The sequence below is a fragment of the Catharus ustulatus genome, chromosome 2 (assembly GCF_009819885.2).
Source record: "Catharus ustulatus isolate bCatUst1 chromosome 2, bCatUst1.pri.v2, whole genome shotgun sequence".
Taxonomy (NCBI): Eukaryota; Metazoa; Chordata; class Aves; order Passeriformes; family Turdidae; genus Catharus; species Catharus ustulatus.
Window position 1 is genome coordinate 118,905,623 of NC_046222.1, and position 16,105 is coordinate 118,921,727.

At 41.8% G+C, this 16,105-nt stretch overlaps 1 protein-coding gene across 1 annotated transcript in view; it reads right to left on the reverse strand.

Moving 5' to 3' along the window:
• Positions 1–3,641: 3,641 nt before the first annotated feature.
• AGPAT3 (1-acylglycerol-3-phosphate O-acyltransferase 3) overlaps positions 3,642–16,105 on the reverse strand; it is an 81,953-nt gene continuing 69,489 nt past the window's right edge. The window contains exons 4-10 of the mRNA XM_033051535.1: positions 14,372–14,541; positions 14,061–14,222; positions 12,499–12,652; positions 12,003–12,105; positions 9,616–9,691; positions 7,320–7,518; positions 3,642–6,685 (exon numbers count right to left, since the gene is read on the reverse strand). Coding sequence (XP_032907426.1) covers positions 6,597–6,685; positions 7,320–7,518; positions 9,616–9,691; positions 12,003–12,105; positions 12,499–12,652; positions 14,061–14,222; positions 14,372–14,541 — 953 coding nt within the window. The 3' untranslated portion in view covers positions 3,642–6,596. The remainder of the gene's footprint in view (positions 6,686–7,319; positions 7,519–9,615; positions 9,692–12,002; positions 12,106–12,498; positions 12,653–14,060; positions 14,223–14,371; positions 14,542–16,105) is intronic.

Consider the following 16,105-nt stretch of genomic DNA (forward strand, 5'->3'; position numbering starts at 1 on the left):
CTCCCTCCCCATTCTCATCTTTTGGAGGAGCCATGCAAACCTTTATAAATTGCTGCTATAAGTGCCTCAGTAGTGAACCACCCCTGTGCAGTTCTCCAGGACAGGCTTTGTGCAGGGAATGCCCATAGGGTTAACCTTGTTCTTGCCTCCCATCCCCACAAAACAATCCATCCAGATTACTGCTGCAGACATTTGGCCCTCACATGGGTCAGTTTGCAGGACTGAGACCAAAAAGCATAAATAGAAATGAAACCAACCAAAGCAAAAAGAAAATAACCCTTAGTGCATGTTTAGTTACAAAAAGCAGAGTGGCAAGTAGTAAAAGGATGCAGATATCCCAGTTACATTATGGGCTGCTCAATAAACACTGGAAAAAAACCCCAGATGCTGGGCACCCTTTTTCATCCAAGCACAATTAAACACCCTCTATTCCATCACAGCATGTACAAAATCACATCCAGTTAAACAAGCAACTGAAAGCGTGAATGAGATTCTAATATACAGTACTTTCACACAGCCAAAGCTATTTTATTTTACAAGACGAGGCTTTTGCGTTCATATTTTTTTTTCTGAAAGCCCAGTAAAAACAGCATCAACTACTTAAGCAAAATTTAAGAGACAACTTACAAAGTAAAATTTGCATAGCACTGTAAATCTGCGTGTTTGTTTTGGGCACAGTTCTCCATAAAAACTACAGTAGGTGACAGGGTTGGGTTTTCTCAATAGCTTCTTGTTTTTCACCAGATTCAGACACACTTCTTCTGAACGCCATAAAATCAAGTGTAGGAAAGAACTGTAAAAATGTACAAAAATATATACACATGCACAGTAAATGCATACCCTGTATAGTTTTATTACTCATTAGATTTGGCTAATAATGATCATCTGGTGACTTACACTTCCCTCCAAAGGACAGGTTTGCAACACATCAATCAGCTGGAGGAGGGTGAGTTTCCTCAGAGAGGTTTTGATTAAAGCTACAGTAGTTGCTGGTGATCTGAGGAGTGAGTTCAGCATTCAGATGTCACAAGGGACAGCTCAGACACAGCTGAAGCAAAGGGACATGAAGGGACACAGCTTGGCTCTCAGCACAGATGCACATGCATGGAATAAAGGAGGTACACAGAACCCACTCATGCCTTGTGGAGTAAAATTTAATTCCTCATTAGGCTCTGCTACCTACTCTTCCTTCGCAAATTGTATTTATTAATTAGTAACTCAGTGTGTTTTCCTTAAGAATGCACACTGGCCAAAATGAAAAACGATTGAAAAAGCCCCCACACTAAGGAATACTTCTAATTTAAATTTTTAAAATGCTATTATATTCTGATTGCCACTGAAGTGTCTAATTTTAAAAGACATTTTTCTTCTAAAAAGATAAAATGCTGCTTCTGCTAGTGGTTTTTAGAAATAGACTATCTGCACTCAAGTGTTCTCAACAGTGAAAGTGCACAAATAATCTTTCTTTATAGTTTCAAAAATTGAACAGTGGCTGGTAATTACACATATAACATTTTTAAAAATACAGGCAGCCTTCTAAATGCCTAGAGAGACCAAGGATCAGAGAAACATTTCTCTGAGTTACCAATCCCATGTCTTCCCAATTCTGAAGTATGAAATATTTTCATGACTTTTTCTGGTGGCTAACACGTGTGGCACAGACCCTGTAATGCTGACTTCCAGAATGTTCTCTCTCCAAACCACAGCAGGTAAATAACACACAACCAACAGCCTGCAAGCATCTTGCTGCAGAGACAATCAGATAAATCAGCCTTGAAGATAAACAGGGCAGAGTGAGAGTCCCCATCTCAAACAAACCCTCAGGAGGAATTCTGACCCAAATCATGTGAACACGGTAAGGATTATTTTTTGAGTTGTCACAGGGAGGTCTCACACCCACATTAGTGTCAGAGCTTGCCTCTCACATAGTTGTGTCTACTTTGCAAAGCTCCTGGTGATCACTCAGTTTTCTCAGAGCAAGAATTTGGCCGGACCTGTCAGTGTTCCTGCTCCTCCCACCAATGCACCTTGCAGCGTTCCTTGTCCTCATAGCTCCCAGCATAGCTGTGACTTCCTTCAAATCCCAGCCCCACTCTGCACCAGCAGCCCTGGAGCCACCTCTTATGATCAGAAGGTTCAGGAATGCAGGAACAAACAGCTGTGACACACTGGGTGGGAGTACAAATTCAGCATTCCCATCACAGGGATGAGCTTCTTGGTGCAGGCATGCAGCAGAACTTGCAGCAGTCTCTGCTGGGAATCAGAACCTTCACACCAGAGGACAGAAGCACATGGCATCCAGGAGATGCTGTGAGCTCTCCTGCTGCATCAAATCTTCACAGGAGATCAAGGAATGCATTCTTCACTTTGATGTGTGTTGGCCTCCAGCATCTGCATGAAACACTTAGGCGAGGTCTGCCCAAGCCTGGCTTTAGACTTCTTAGCAAATGCTTCTCCAAGATGCCAAAATCCATCAGATTGTCTTCAATCTGAAACACTCTGTGTAGCATGAAGTCAGCATTATTAAAAGCCTCAAATTCCATATTTCTTGAAAAGGTACATGAAGCAAAACCAGGTTTTGGGGTAGTCCCAGGACAGAAACAGTACTTTCAGCAAGTATCTGATGGACAGTGACTCCCTTGCTTTCTCATTATTCCAACTCTAGTAAAAACCTTGTCCCAACTCCCTGTCACCAGAGGGACCTGCTGCCAGGTAGAGAGGGCCTGGGTGGACAGGCCTGGGAAGGTCTTCTCTTCTCTCCTAAAAGTTTTGCTTTGAAGGAGCAAAGTTGCATTATCATGTAACACAAACACAACCCTGTCACTTCAGGAAGAGAAAACCCCAGCCATGTGAGACAGCTGCTGTAGGGCTGGTTGAACTGGAAAGCTCCGAGTTCCTGCTAAGAGGTTGTAACCAAACCATCTGCAGAAGATACAGGTGAGCAAATATACAGACATCAGTGATGGAGACAAGAGGTACCACGTGGAAGTGAGCAGACACACTCACTTTTCCTGTGAATACCAGGCAATTAGGACACAGGCAGCAGTCAGATTCATTGGTCAGCAATTAAGTGTAGAGCCCTTCGAGATAAGTTAAAGCAGAACAAAGGAACATTGCTCATGCTCTTTGTGCAGGAGACAGATATTTTGCTCAGTGATGCAAAGTCAATTGCAAGAGCACATTCAGCCCACAATGAGCAGGAGAGAACTGTAATCCCACTGAGCCAAGGCCTCTGGATAGCACGTCCTTCTTCAGCATCAGCTCTTTGTGCCTTCCCAACTCAGAGATGCCCCATGGCCAGCAGTGTCCGAGCTCTCTCCCCAGGTGCTCAGATGTGGGTCAACTCTGGAACTGCAAATCCCACTTGGAGAGCAGCATCATTGCTGCTGGTGACAATGACAAGTGCTGCCAAGGCCACGAGCATCCATCCATCATCTGTCCACGTTAGTCTGAGAACCCTTCCTCTTCGGAGTCAACGCTGAACTCCATGGCAGTCAGCTTGCAAGTCCATACTGGAAAATTCTATTTACTCCAAACAAATAAGCAATAAATGAAAATTCTGAAAGGTGGAGAGAAAAAAAACACTCCCACAGCTGTAAGTTTATTAAACCTAGCACGGTTGAAAAGCAAAAGACAAAAAACATTATATATTTTTGTTTATTATTGCTCTTAAAGGGCTTGGTAGTCAAATATACAAGCTATGCTCTATTAAACCAGAAGAAAATAAGATATAAAATCTATGTTCACTTTTCCAATCCAATCCACCTGCTAATCTTCATTAGTAACATTAACTTCAGCTATTTCCAGTCATTGTAATTTATACAGACTCTGTGTACGTGTGCGCGCGCGTGTATAAAAACCCCTATTTGAGAGAGAAAATTCAAAATGAAGAGATTCGTGTTGGTTTTGTACTGTTTTTGTGCACTGCTGTAGGTTTCAGTTTTTCAAGTGGTTACTGATATGTCTGTTTAGAAGAGCAAAATTTAAGTAACTGATGATGTATTTATTATATTTTCAAAAAGAAAGCATGACCAATAATTTATGATAAGAAAATATGACATGTTGATTATTCTCCCCTTGATGTACATGCACTAATCCCATGATCCTGAATAGGGAGTTACATGCACTAAGAGGAGAAAAGGATCCTGTAAAGAGAAAGGCTATTAATTCCTTTCTCCTCTAAGCAGCTCCCCTCTTCTCAGCATTAAGAAGGGATTTATCTTGTGAAATTCTTGTCATGCCCATTAATATACTGCTCAAAATGTAAGTATAAAACATACTCAATGGTCAGCCTGCTTTGCAAGCCTCTTCTGCTAAGCCAGTACAATTTATATATACTCAATATCATCTTCAGGAAGCAAGTATACAGCATTTAAAACATCTTTCTAGGAAGCAAGAATTATACCCATTACTGAATTATTTAAGAAAAAAAAAAAAGAAAACAAATAACCCCCCCCACTGTTCTCAGTCCTCTGGTTAAAAACAGGGAAAAGCCAGAGTTAACTTTATCAGCATTTGGATGTCTGACTGTATTTGAAGACAAAGTACAAAAACATCCAGCAAGGAAAACAGAGTTATGGCTAGGCTCTGCTCTCCTCAGTTCCCAAAGCATATTTCAGATTCCACTAGCATTTGCAACAGATTTGCAGCCCCTCTCTTAGGGAAGATTTATTGAGGGGACAAAGATGACACACTAACGTTGGGGGTCTGGGTACAAGGATTCAGCAAGGTGGAGTCTAACAGGAGACAGACAGAACTCAGGTCATCCTTCAAATGCTCTTGTTGAAAAGACCACAAATAAAAGTCAAGTGCATGACAGAACAAGTGATTAATGACCCCAAGTAAAATATTTTTCTAAGTTACAAAATTGCTCTTCCAGTGTTTGAAAACAGAAAAACCTGTGGGAGAAGAGGTTACATTCCAACAGTTAAGAGCAAATTCAGAAAGAAGGTAAATTATTACTCTTATCTTGGTTACTGGAGCAAAGATGAAAACAACAACCAGTGCTTTGATAAAATCTGCTCTTTACAAAAGTGAGATAAATATTCTAGTGGCAGTTGGGTTAAAGATACAGACCCTGAGGGTTAGCTTCTGCCCTCAGCTGCAGATCTGCAACTCATTTCACCCACTACTGCGAGCAGCCAAACACAGATTGTGACCTTCAGACTTGAACATACAGGTATAGTTACCATCTGCTTGCAAATGATTCTCCAGCTATGCATACAGCAGCAACCTACAGAAATCTCTGAGTGTGCGTTTGTAAAAATGGAAAGGAAGGGAAGAAAAAGAAAGGAAAAAAGGAGACAGGTACAGACATGATTCTGAGCTCTAATTTTCAGTGAAAAAAGACCAAAATGTCAACAAGCAAAACTAAAGATACTTAAAATCCCTGAAGAGACCTTATACTCTTTCTAATGCTTTAACAGCACAGCTCACCTTGCAAAAAACTTCACATGAACATCTAAAGCATGACCAAGTCAAAAGAGCAGCACACCTATCCTGACACACACAGGGTAAGGTCCTGGCCCCATCTGAATCCATGTCCTAACTCTCATTAGAAGTTCAAGAGATGCCAGCATTCAGAATCTGACTGCTACAGACCTCTCCTTTTCACATTTTAAAAACTATTGTGCTGATTTCTAGTGCTGCCTCCCAGTTTACTGAGAGAGGTTGGCTGAACTGGACTTTGGTAATGAGAGATGCGAACAGAAATAGAAGGAGAATTGAAAAAATTTCCTTCTTTGCACAACTCTAAATCTCATGGTCAACCACTAATTCAAAAAAAACCCAAACAGATTCAAAAGTATGGAACAGGTTTGATGTGACACAGGGCAAATAGCAGTCAAGACTGAAGTAATATTTTGAAATTAAACAGTCTTGAGCAGTTATAGCAGGAGACAGGATGAGGATTTTCTCCTACTGGATCTGTTCTATGGGATGTGCTGATGGAGTCTGGACACGCTGCTTCCAAACTCCACTATCCATTCTCCTGCATTACAGAAGTCTTAAGATGTTGCCTGAAAATAAAAAGTGTCAGTGTAACATACAAACAGGATTTCATCTGTAGCCATGACAACACAGCCAAAAAGACTCTAACCCAAGGAACACCTGTCGATTCATTTAAGGAGGGTGTTTTTTCCTGGCTCATTAGTAAGAGAAGTTGGAAATCAATAAACATTACATTGGCTTTAGCAAGAGGAAACATTCAAATGGCTCCTGTTGTAAAAGTGAGTGTAGTGCTCTTGACAGAAACCAGTGTTTTCAGTCATCTGAAGATACACGTGGCCATGGCCAAGGCCCTCTTTTCTCCCCCACCCCAAGTCTCCCAACAAAGCAAGAAAAATTAGTTTCTTCTTCCACCCCACCCCAGATTTTCTCCCACAGCTTGACTACAGTAATCCTTGAAGAGGCAGAAGGTTGGTGCATTCTCTTCAGCCGATGCCTCCAACTTCTTCATTCTTGGCTCAAGTTTTATTCATTAATATTAGTCATCAGTTATTAAGAAAAAGATAGTTTCTAAGTGTTTGTTGTTGTTTTTTAACTGAAGTTAATCGTATACCATAGTCTGGTTATATGTGCTGAACTGCTGCTGTCAGTTATTCCTTTTTCTTGAATTCCTGGTTGCCATAGCTGGAGCCTTTTTCTATTTCAGTTACTCCTATCAGTCTACGAACTCCAAAGGAAGCTTTAAAATACAACAGAGAAATGAGAGGCACGTTAAAACCAGTCCAAGCATCTAGGGAGTTACATGTAAACACACAAGCAGAACCCACATGAGTTAACCCAATCCCAAATCAGCAGTGACCAACAGCGTGCCGTACAAGGCTGCACAGGTCAAAGGACACTCAAATAGAGGGACAATCCAGATTTAAAAATGTAATTACTGCCTCTCTTGGTTAACAAGACATGCAACATGAACCCTCCCTCTACTTCCCCTACTTTTATTGTTAGTTTTTTTGTTGCAGGGGTGGGGGGATTTGATGGTATTTATGTATTTTTTTGTTTGTGGTGGTGGTTTTGTTTGTTCATTTGTTTTTAAAATTCACAGATAAGTTGCCCAGTAGAAGTATATTTTCCTTCAGGCACCATAATAATGGGCTCACCTGCTACTACTACCGTTTTTGCTTAAGATAGGAAAGCAAATTTGCCCAGATTAAAGCTTTTGAAACAATAAAAATGCTGTACAATAGAAAGACTAATGAGCAAGCTCCAAATATTTTCCTTCAAGGCTCATTCTTTTTAATTAGTACACAACTTATTGGAGGTAAAGGATCTGTTATGTGTCACCCTGAGCTTAGCATCTTCTCTGCTTTTATTACCTGCTCCTACAAGTCCCAGGAATGCAAGGATAAGGAGAGGTGATCCACTTGCAAAAACTCCAAAGCCAAATGTGAAGAGAGGAGAGAGGAGAACTGTGGCCCAAAAGACGAAGTTTAGGAGAGTCCATGGTCTCCTAGGAGGTTTAAACTGCTTGCCAGGAAATATACCTTCCTGATTATACATCTCTTGCAAAGCATCCTGGGGGAAAGAGAAAAGAAAACAGGTTCATAATGTTTGCATCAAACAGCCCAAGATTAGTCAGCTCCAGGACAGGATCTGTGGTACAAACTCACCTAGAGTGCACAGCATCCAATTCCATCTGCTGTCACTTATTTGGGCATTTCTGTTGACCATCCAAGTAACCTTTAAGCCTCTTGAAGGCAATTTTGGCACCACCAAAAACTGAAACCTGATCATCCTCTCCACTACCACAGACCTTCATCCTGCCTGTTAATTGTTTAGGAATTTAGGGCAGCTTCAGGCCACAGACCAGTTCAGACACTGCCAGCCCTCTTAGCTAGGTGCTTTTCCTTCCTGTTTTTACTTCCAGAAAGGTCAGCATGATTCAGCAAAGCTCAGCAGAAAAATGCAGTATGGAGAGCCAGGAAGGGAGGGCAAGGCATGAGCTGAGAGCAGAGACAGCACCACACCCCAATCCCAGCACTGCCACTGAACCACTGCATCCCCAGCTGAGCCTGCAGAGGTACAGTCCTGGAACACAGCACTCAAAGGTGCCCACCACCTTCCCTCAGGCTGTAGAACTGCCCTTTAAGGTTTCCAAGCCATTACCAAGGATGGCTCATCTGGTTATTTTCCGGTTTTATTTATTTTTTAAATTTCCCTTACAAAGGGCTGAGAAGTGCCAGGCACTCCTTGCCAATAACAGCCTTTTGAGGACACATCCTCTGTGCAGAAGAGGATTCCAGTTACAAAGTCATTGTGATAAATGGAATGAGAGGATTCCAGTTGCAAAGTATTGCTAACACTGTAAGATCAATATATACAAAACCCATAAGCAACACCTCCCTGTCAACATCTCACAACAAAGTTGAACAGAGGTACAGCCAACATCAGGAGGGATGAGAGGAAATGGTGGCACATTGAACCAAGGGAGGGTCAGACTGGACATTGGGGAAAAAAAAAAAGCTTTCATGGGAAGGGTTGTAAGGCAGTAAGAGTGTCCAGGGAACTGGTGGTCATCATCCCTGGAAGTGTTCAAAAAACCATATGGATTTGGCACTTGAGGACATGGTTCAGTGGTGAACACAGTGGTGCTGGGTTGACAGGTGGGCTCTATGCTCTCAGAAGCCTTTTCAACCTCAAGGACTCTGGCTCTACAGACCTGCTAAGGGGAGGTGGGGGAAAGGATGATGAACTGCTCTGTGTAAGATTACCTCTCCTTAACTGAATCAGAGTTCAATATTCAAACAAATTAGGTTGAAATAAATACAATGAGACTCAGAACAATTTGCTGCCCACCTAGAGACTACCTAGAGACTGAGCATAAGCCTGGCAATGCTGCAGCACAGGTTATCCTAGCTGGGAAAGCCCAGAATATTTAAACTTTCTGTGCTCTGCTGTCTTCCCACAAAGATAAGCAACACAGAAATCAAGACACACTTTTCAAGTTCAACAATCCACCACTTAGGGCTGGACACAACAATTACAGCTCTCTGCTACTCCCCACAGAAGAGTTAAATCTGTGGTTGAGAAAACCATCTAAGGTTAGAAAAAGAAATGGCACAAGGCAAAGCTCTGAGGCATCTGAAGGCACATTTGCATGTGCTCTGTCAGTCCCTGGCAGGAGATCCCAGGGACTCTCTGTCCCATGTCACACACCACTGCAGAAGTATTACCAGGCAGAAGGAAAGTGACAGTGGGAGAAAAATGAAAGCAAAGAACAATTACAGCTGAAAGCCAGGACTGGCTGTCCCTGACAGACAGTTATCACTCTTCTCAAGTGCCTAAAAACACCCACAGGGAAAATGGAGCTTTTAGAATTGCAGGACAGAGATCCAAGCATTGAAAAATGTAAAAAGACAGCGGATTGCTATTAGTCTTCCACAGCTCAGGCAAATCTCTGAATTCCATTGTGCTTCCTGGCAATTTGAGACCTCACCACCCAGCCCTCTGCTGCCAAGGGGCTCCTCTGTCCTGCTCCTTCCAGCACTTTGAGGGATGGCTGCCTAGTTACACATAATATCCTCTCCATCCAGGGCAAGGCTGTGTATTACTCACTGCCTTAATACACTCCCCTGTGCAAGTAACAAAAGAAAAGAAAGCAGAGCTATTTACCTTTTCCTGGTAAAGCTTATGAAGCCAGTTTGCAGCTTCCTTTTCATCTTGAGGGATATCTTCCAGAGGAAATCTCCTAGTTTAGTAGAGAGATGAAAAAATGGAAAGAAGAAAATAAAAAAAAGAATGAAGGGAAAATCCAGGTATTTGATTTTATCCCTCTCCTAGGGAAGATCTTCCACTCACTAAAGGGTATAAATCACCAGCAATACTGTCACTGATGGCAGAGGTCTTAAACAAAGAGAACTGGGACTTAAGAATCTGAGGTTTTAGGTTGAGAATTGGGTGCTATTTAAGACAAAAGAAAGTGTACAAGCTCCTGCCAGTTTCAGAGCACATCAGTAAAATAAGCATTTCCCATTCAAACACAGTTCCTCCTTCACCAGATCCACCATTGGCTGATTCCCAGTGAGCTCAGACTGAGGAACTGGGAAAAGACAAGCAAATGGAAAATCTAAGGATAATTGTTTATTAATGAAAACCCTATTTTGGAAATAATGGGTGAGGCAATTAAATATCCACTTTATACCACCTCTAAGAAAAATACCTGCACATGTGTCTCTCTGCCCCTGCAGCCCCACAGGTGAGGGAGCAGCTCTGGGGGTGTGTGACAATCATGGCCAGTGCCAGCCCTGACCTGCCCTCCCTGGGAACAGGGGCTTGTCAGAGCCTCTCTGTAGTGGTAGGAGCCAACCATTCATTCCCCTGCATTCTTGTATTTTCTGAGACCCAACCCAAACCCCTCTGTGATTCTGTGAATATGTTCTAACACATTTGTAATGATTTCTGCATCCCATCAGACAACTGAACACCACATCTGGCAGATTTACTTGCATGAGCTCTAACAAGAGAAACTGCTCAATTCATATAAAGGATGCTCAATAAAAGCTCAGTGAAAAGTCATTTGCTGAAAGCTTTCTGGTGAAGTTGCTGTGGTGTTGCTGTCACCACTAGAGGGGACTCACAGCAATAACATTTGGTGAATTCCTGATTCTTTCCTCTGGAGGCAGTGGGGATAAAGACTGGATCCACTGCAGAGCTAAGCTGCTTACCTCTGCACAGGTAACTATGCACACACAAAGAACAAGAGCTTATGTGCCTCCCTTCTGTGAGCTACAATAAGGCTGCTGGCACAATAAGGACATGTTCCATTTAAAAAAAATAAATTCTTTAAAAATAGTCTTACTCTCATAGCTTCTTCCCCACAACAAAGTGTAGAAAAGCACTTTGAGTACATTCATTCCATCCACAAACATCAAAATCAAAATTATCTAAGCACAGCCATTTTTAGGGTACAATTAGCAACTTTACCTGTCAACATCATCCTCAATAGAATTTTACAAACCCAAACCTCTTCTAACACTACTGAAAACTACATTTCTCTTCTTTCCTCCCATTACTCCTCCAAGAAATGAAATAAAATTGCACCCCCATTAGAAAAAAAAAAAGGATATTTAACTGAAGGCTGCCACGGTTCAGTGTATAATTAGTAATTATACAGATGTGCATCCATGCATGTGCACCTCAGATCCAGCCTAGATATCCTGCATGCACTTGCCATCAGTCTGGAATTACAGGTGGAACTGCCTGACCAGCTGTTTTGCTGGCTGGCAAACTGTTCACTTTCTTCATCAGGAATATGTTTGGCAAGTGTAAATAATGAAAATTAAAACCCTTGCAAATGAACAACACCATTTCTCTGTGGACAGCTCCAGAGTAATTTTTTCAGCTGAGAGACTAAAATGTTGTGGATGTTGCAGCAACACACAGACCCAAGGTCAGAGGGGAAAGGAGAAAGGCAATTTTTTTTTAACTTTTAAAAAACAAGCATCAACCTCATCACCAAAATACAGCAATGTTTTCCAAAGGGTGGGTGAAGCCCCCAGAGAAGCAGAAGCAAACTGTCCAAATAACTGTGGAAAGAATAATCAGGTCATGACTCAGGTCCAAACATAAAAGGGAAAAGAAGAAATTCAAGAGGATTGGTAGTTTTCATGATCACAGGGAATCCTTTGAAGCAGAAGACAGCAAGGAGAAAGCAAGAAAGAGAAGGGGGAGGTGTGTGTGTGCATGCAAATGTGTATGTGCTGGGGTTAGGTGTTAGCAGCTACCCTTTGAGGCAAAGGAGCAGTGAGGAATGTGAGCAATGTCCCACCTCATTCCTACAATTTCAGCATTTTTTCATTTCTAATCTGCTGATCAAACCATGTGAGTGGGGGAGAGAAACTGGCATGTAAAGGAGCTTTAGAGTATTCACTACAAGGGACCACTGAAGCTGAAGGACAAGGAGTGGACTATAGCAAAGGAAATTACCCTCTAAAATCTGAATACACTTCAATGTGCCCAAGTATGCACCTTGGGGCTCACCTCCATCAGGGTATGCTCACCTTACACACATATCTGCTTCATATTTCTTTCCATAAAGAATTCCTAATAAAGACGGGTTCTTGTTTCCTCTGAAATTTAGTGTTACATCATACACTGCTGAAACTGTTAAAGAAAAAGAAAACAGGGCTGTTACAGCAGCACTTCCAGCAAGCACCTTCTGGCATCCTTGCCTGAGACAGCACAGAGCCTTGTGCAAGCCTTGCATTAATGATGCATCAGAGTCCTTCACTGTCTTGTGTTTACCCATCACATTTATCTGCACCAGCCCCCTGACACTCCCAGCTCTGTAAAACACCAGATGACTCGATGAACTAAGCAACATAAAAAGGTTTTTAGCACTTTTTGAGACTGGCATCTGACAGTTCTGTGGCAATTTACAGATTACCAGCTGACACACTGGATCCTCATTACTGTCAGCTCACTAATTGTAATGAACAACAGCAGACGATGCAGTGCTAAAAAACACATGGCAAGAGCTGCAAAGCTTGGCAGTACCTGTTCCCCTGAGACACTGGACAGCAGTGGTGAAACCTTTGGTTCTGGGCAACAGGTGGTATTTCAGTTTAGGCAACCCCTTGGATTCAGCTACTTCCATGCTGATGCGGTGCTTGGTCTCTGTGAAACGAGTTCCTTCACAATACAGCAGAAACTGTGCAAGACAAAAGCAAAAAAAAACCTCAGGAGATCTTGAGATATCAAAATAAGTCCAGCAGTATACTGAAAATTTGTGCATGATAAAATTACACCTGCACACACTTCAATTGTCTCATCTCTTCACCAAGTATTAGGCACAAGCACCAACTCCCAACTCATTTACCATCACCTTTACATTTAACAACACTCATACCAAATCTAAGGTGACAAAAAGACAGCCCTAGTTGTGGCATTTAGAATGCACAGAAATTAGGAAATTGATCTGCTCAAGTCAATTTTAATCATGATTTCAATTACCAAGCAGGAAGTCTTGATTTAAATAATCAATGCTAACTACATTTTGAACTTATATTTTCTAATTGTTTTCCCTAGAGCCTAGTCCTTGGTTCTCAGTTGTAGAATCATTAAAATGTATAAGTCTGAAGCTCAAGTTTAGTCTTGAGATTTTCTAATTGGTAGGGTTTTTTCTGCTTTTTCTTCCCTACACTAATCAGAAAGATATATTCAATATAATTCATATCCATATATTCACGCAATTAAGTAGCTTAAAATACATTCTCCAGATTCTTACTTTTTCTATCTTCGTAATGGCAGAAAATTACAATGCATTCACAATGTTCTAGTTAAGGCTTAATGTTTCACTATTCATTTTAACAAGCTGTACTGGATAATACTGAAAACTCACTTAAATGCATAAAAAGCCTCTTAATGTTTTATAAGCCAAATAATTGTACATTACATGTGCTGCTATAAAAACAAAACTGAGAATTCATCAAAACCTTTGCATTCAAAGCTCTAAGGAGGTTAATGGGTTGATTACACCACTGTGCTGCTGCAGTGAAGTCTAACAGCATTGCACACAATGAAGCAGAGAAGTTTTACCCTTGATTTTAAATAATGTCAAAATAAAAAGGAAAGAGCATAACTGCAGAAGCAGATATAAGCTTGCCATATGTTCTCACAGAGACTTTTTGGGAAACCTGTAATTTCACAGATCAATGAACACACTAACAGAAACTTTCTATCAAAATCCATGGTCTGTGCAAATTCACTCACTTCTCCAAAAAAGATTTTTGTTTATGTGTTTTCAGCCTACCTCAGAAGATGTTATACAGATGGAGGTTTTTTAATAGGTAAAATTAAGTCTGGATAATATCATTAGTACCACACAATTATCAGTGAGTCTCAAGCTTCTGAACTGTTCCCCAAATGATTTCTCTCACCAAGAGGCAAACTGCAGTTTTCTACCAGCATATCCCAAAACCTCCTGAACCAGAGCATGGCTGTTTTGTGACAACTCCTGGAAGTGAGCACACCTTCTCCTGACACACAAAACCACAGGCACCAGTCTGTCACCGTTTCACTTCTAGCAAACAACACCACGGGAGGGACTCAACACTTACCCACATATACTCAGGATAATCAGACAAACGTTTCAATCCCTCAATAACTGTATCTCTGTCCTCTTCCCATTTCCTTTTGCAGAAAACAATCTCAAGGAAGTACCACGTCCAGCCGATTAGGGGCACATATAGCAGCTCTCTCTTAGCAAGAACTTTGGAACTCTTGGAGAGAAAAAAAACAAAAAGTGACAAACCAAAAACGTCACTGCTGATCTGTGCAACGAGGTCAAGCACATTAAAGCTAAGATGAAGGGAGCTGTTTGTGATGGGTTTTTAGCAGAGCAGAGGAGGGGAGGCTCATGGTCACGTACCCCCAGCACCCCGAAGCGCTCCGTCATCGTCCAGCCGCACAGGAAGTCGATCTCAAAGTTGTGGTTCAGGATGATGATGACGTGCTCCTTCCCAAAGGTTTTCACCGTGGCCTCGTCTGAGAACAGGGTGCACTCTGTGCCTGACCACCATTCCAGCAGCATCACCAACTCTAGCAAACGTGGGGAAGGTGCAGACAGGAGTTAGGGGTACCCTTTACAGAAAGCATTTAGAGTTTCATCCTCAGCCCCATTCACTCTCCTGACTCCCAACCTTCCCAAACCCACCCAGCAGAGATAAAACAAAAGCTTGGAAGGGACCAAACCCCATTACCATCCCTAAGCAGTATTTAAGGCACCAGACATATGCATTATGGATAATTTAGCAAGTTTTTAACAGCGACGTGTCTGGGCATTGCAATTACAAATGTGGAATTTCATGACCACTGGAAAAAAAGCCCAAAGACTTTTATGCCTGAAAACAGACAGTGGAGCTGTTGATTGCTCCACTAAATGAGCACAGTTCCTCCCAGGTGGGGTACAAATTATGTATAGATGCAGCCTAATGTTTTTACTCCACATGAAACAAGCCTTATGGAGGTAAACAGAGCAATAAAGGTCTTTTACAGGGATGCAGTGACATAGATCTTCTGTGATAGATTTTAATATTGCAACACAGGGCTCTAATTGTTCTGCATTATGATCATCAACACAGAGTTAAAAACAGCAGAGAATTGAGCTAATTTATCAAAATACCTGGACAAAAACAGGAATGGTAAATTGTGTATTTCTTTTACTGCAAAAGAATGAGCCCTTTTCCCTCCATTTACTCCAACTTCAAATATCACAGCAACTCTTATTCCACTCTGAACATTTGTTACCCTTTCTTATTTTCCACCTCCCCTTTTTTCCTCATAAAACCCCCTTCCACTTAAATTCAGCATGCAGTGACTGTAGTTGCTATGGTTAGCTTATTTCCCTCATTTCAGTACATCGAGGCAGATGGAAGGCATTGCTTGCATCATGGGACAACTATAAAAAGTATGAGAATAGTTCATCCTCCCAGTAGGAAGATTTGCTTCCCTGCAAACCACAGTCATTGGTATTTTCTCATTTCAATGAGACATGGATGAAATAAAAATGTGGTTGCACAAATATGGCAGTTAAAAAGAGTCCAACCCTCCTCACATGACTACACCTGCAGAGTTCCCCCTCTGTTCCCTCTATCAAGCTCTGCCAGGAGGTTTTCCAGCTTCCCATTAGGAAATTGTGGTTTTGCCAAACAGGGCAGCACAAGGGTTCCTGATCAGGGGGATCAGACAAGGTCACCAATCCATACTGCTAAACAAGAGTTTGGGATCCAGACTTGCACCACACCAGACAAAAGGCAAACACAGGATTTAGGTGAATAATGAGGAAAACCAGTTCTGTCTGCTGAGGGTACAGAGCTCACCTAGAATGTTTTTTTTTCCACTCATGACCACTTATCCACCAGGTTATTTCCCTCTATCACTTTCAGCACTTGCTCATTTGGAGGCACTACAAAGTTATGCACTTTGCTGGCTAAGACATCTTAACCTTGGTCAACTGGAAATACAGCAGAGGAAAGGCAGGATTGTCTTGTTCCTTCACAGCAGGTACAGGTTTCTGTCACTGCTTCCCAGCTTTGCATGCTTTGTGTTCACTCACTCCCCTTTCTCTGGCTATCCTGGCTCAGTAAAAGGGGAAGGAGGACAA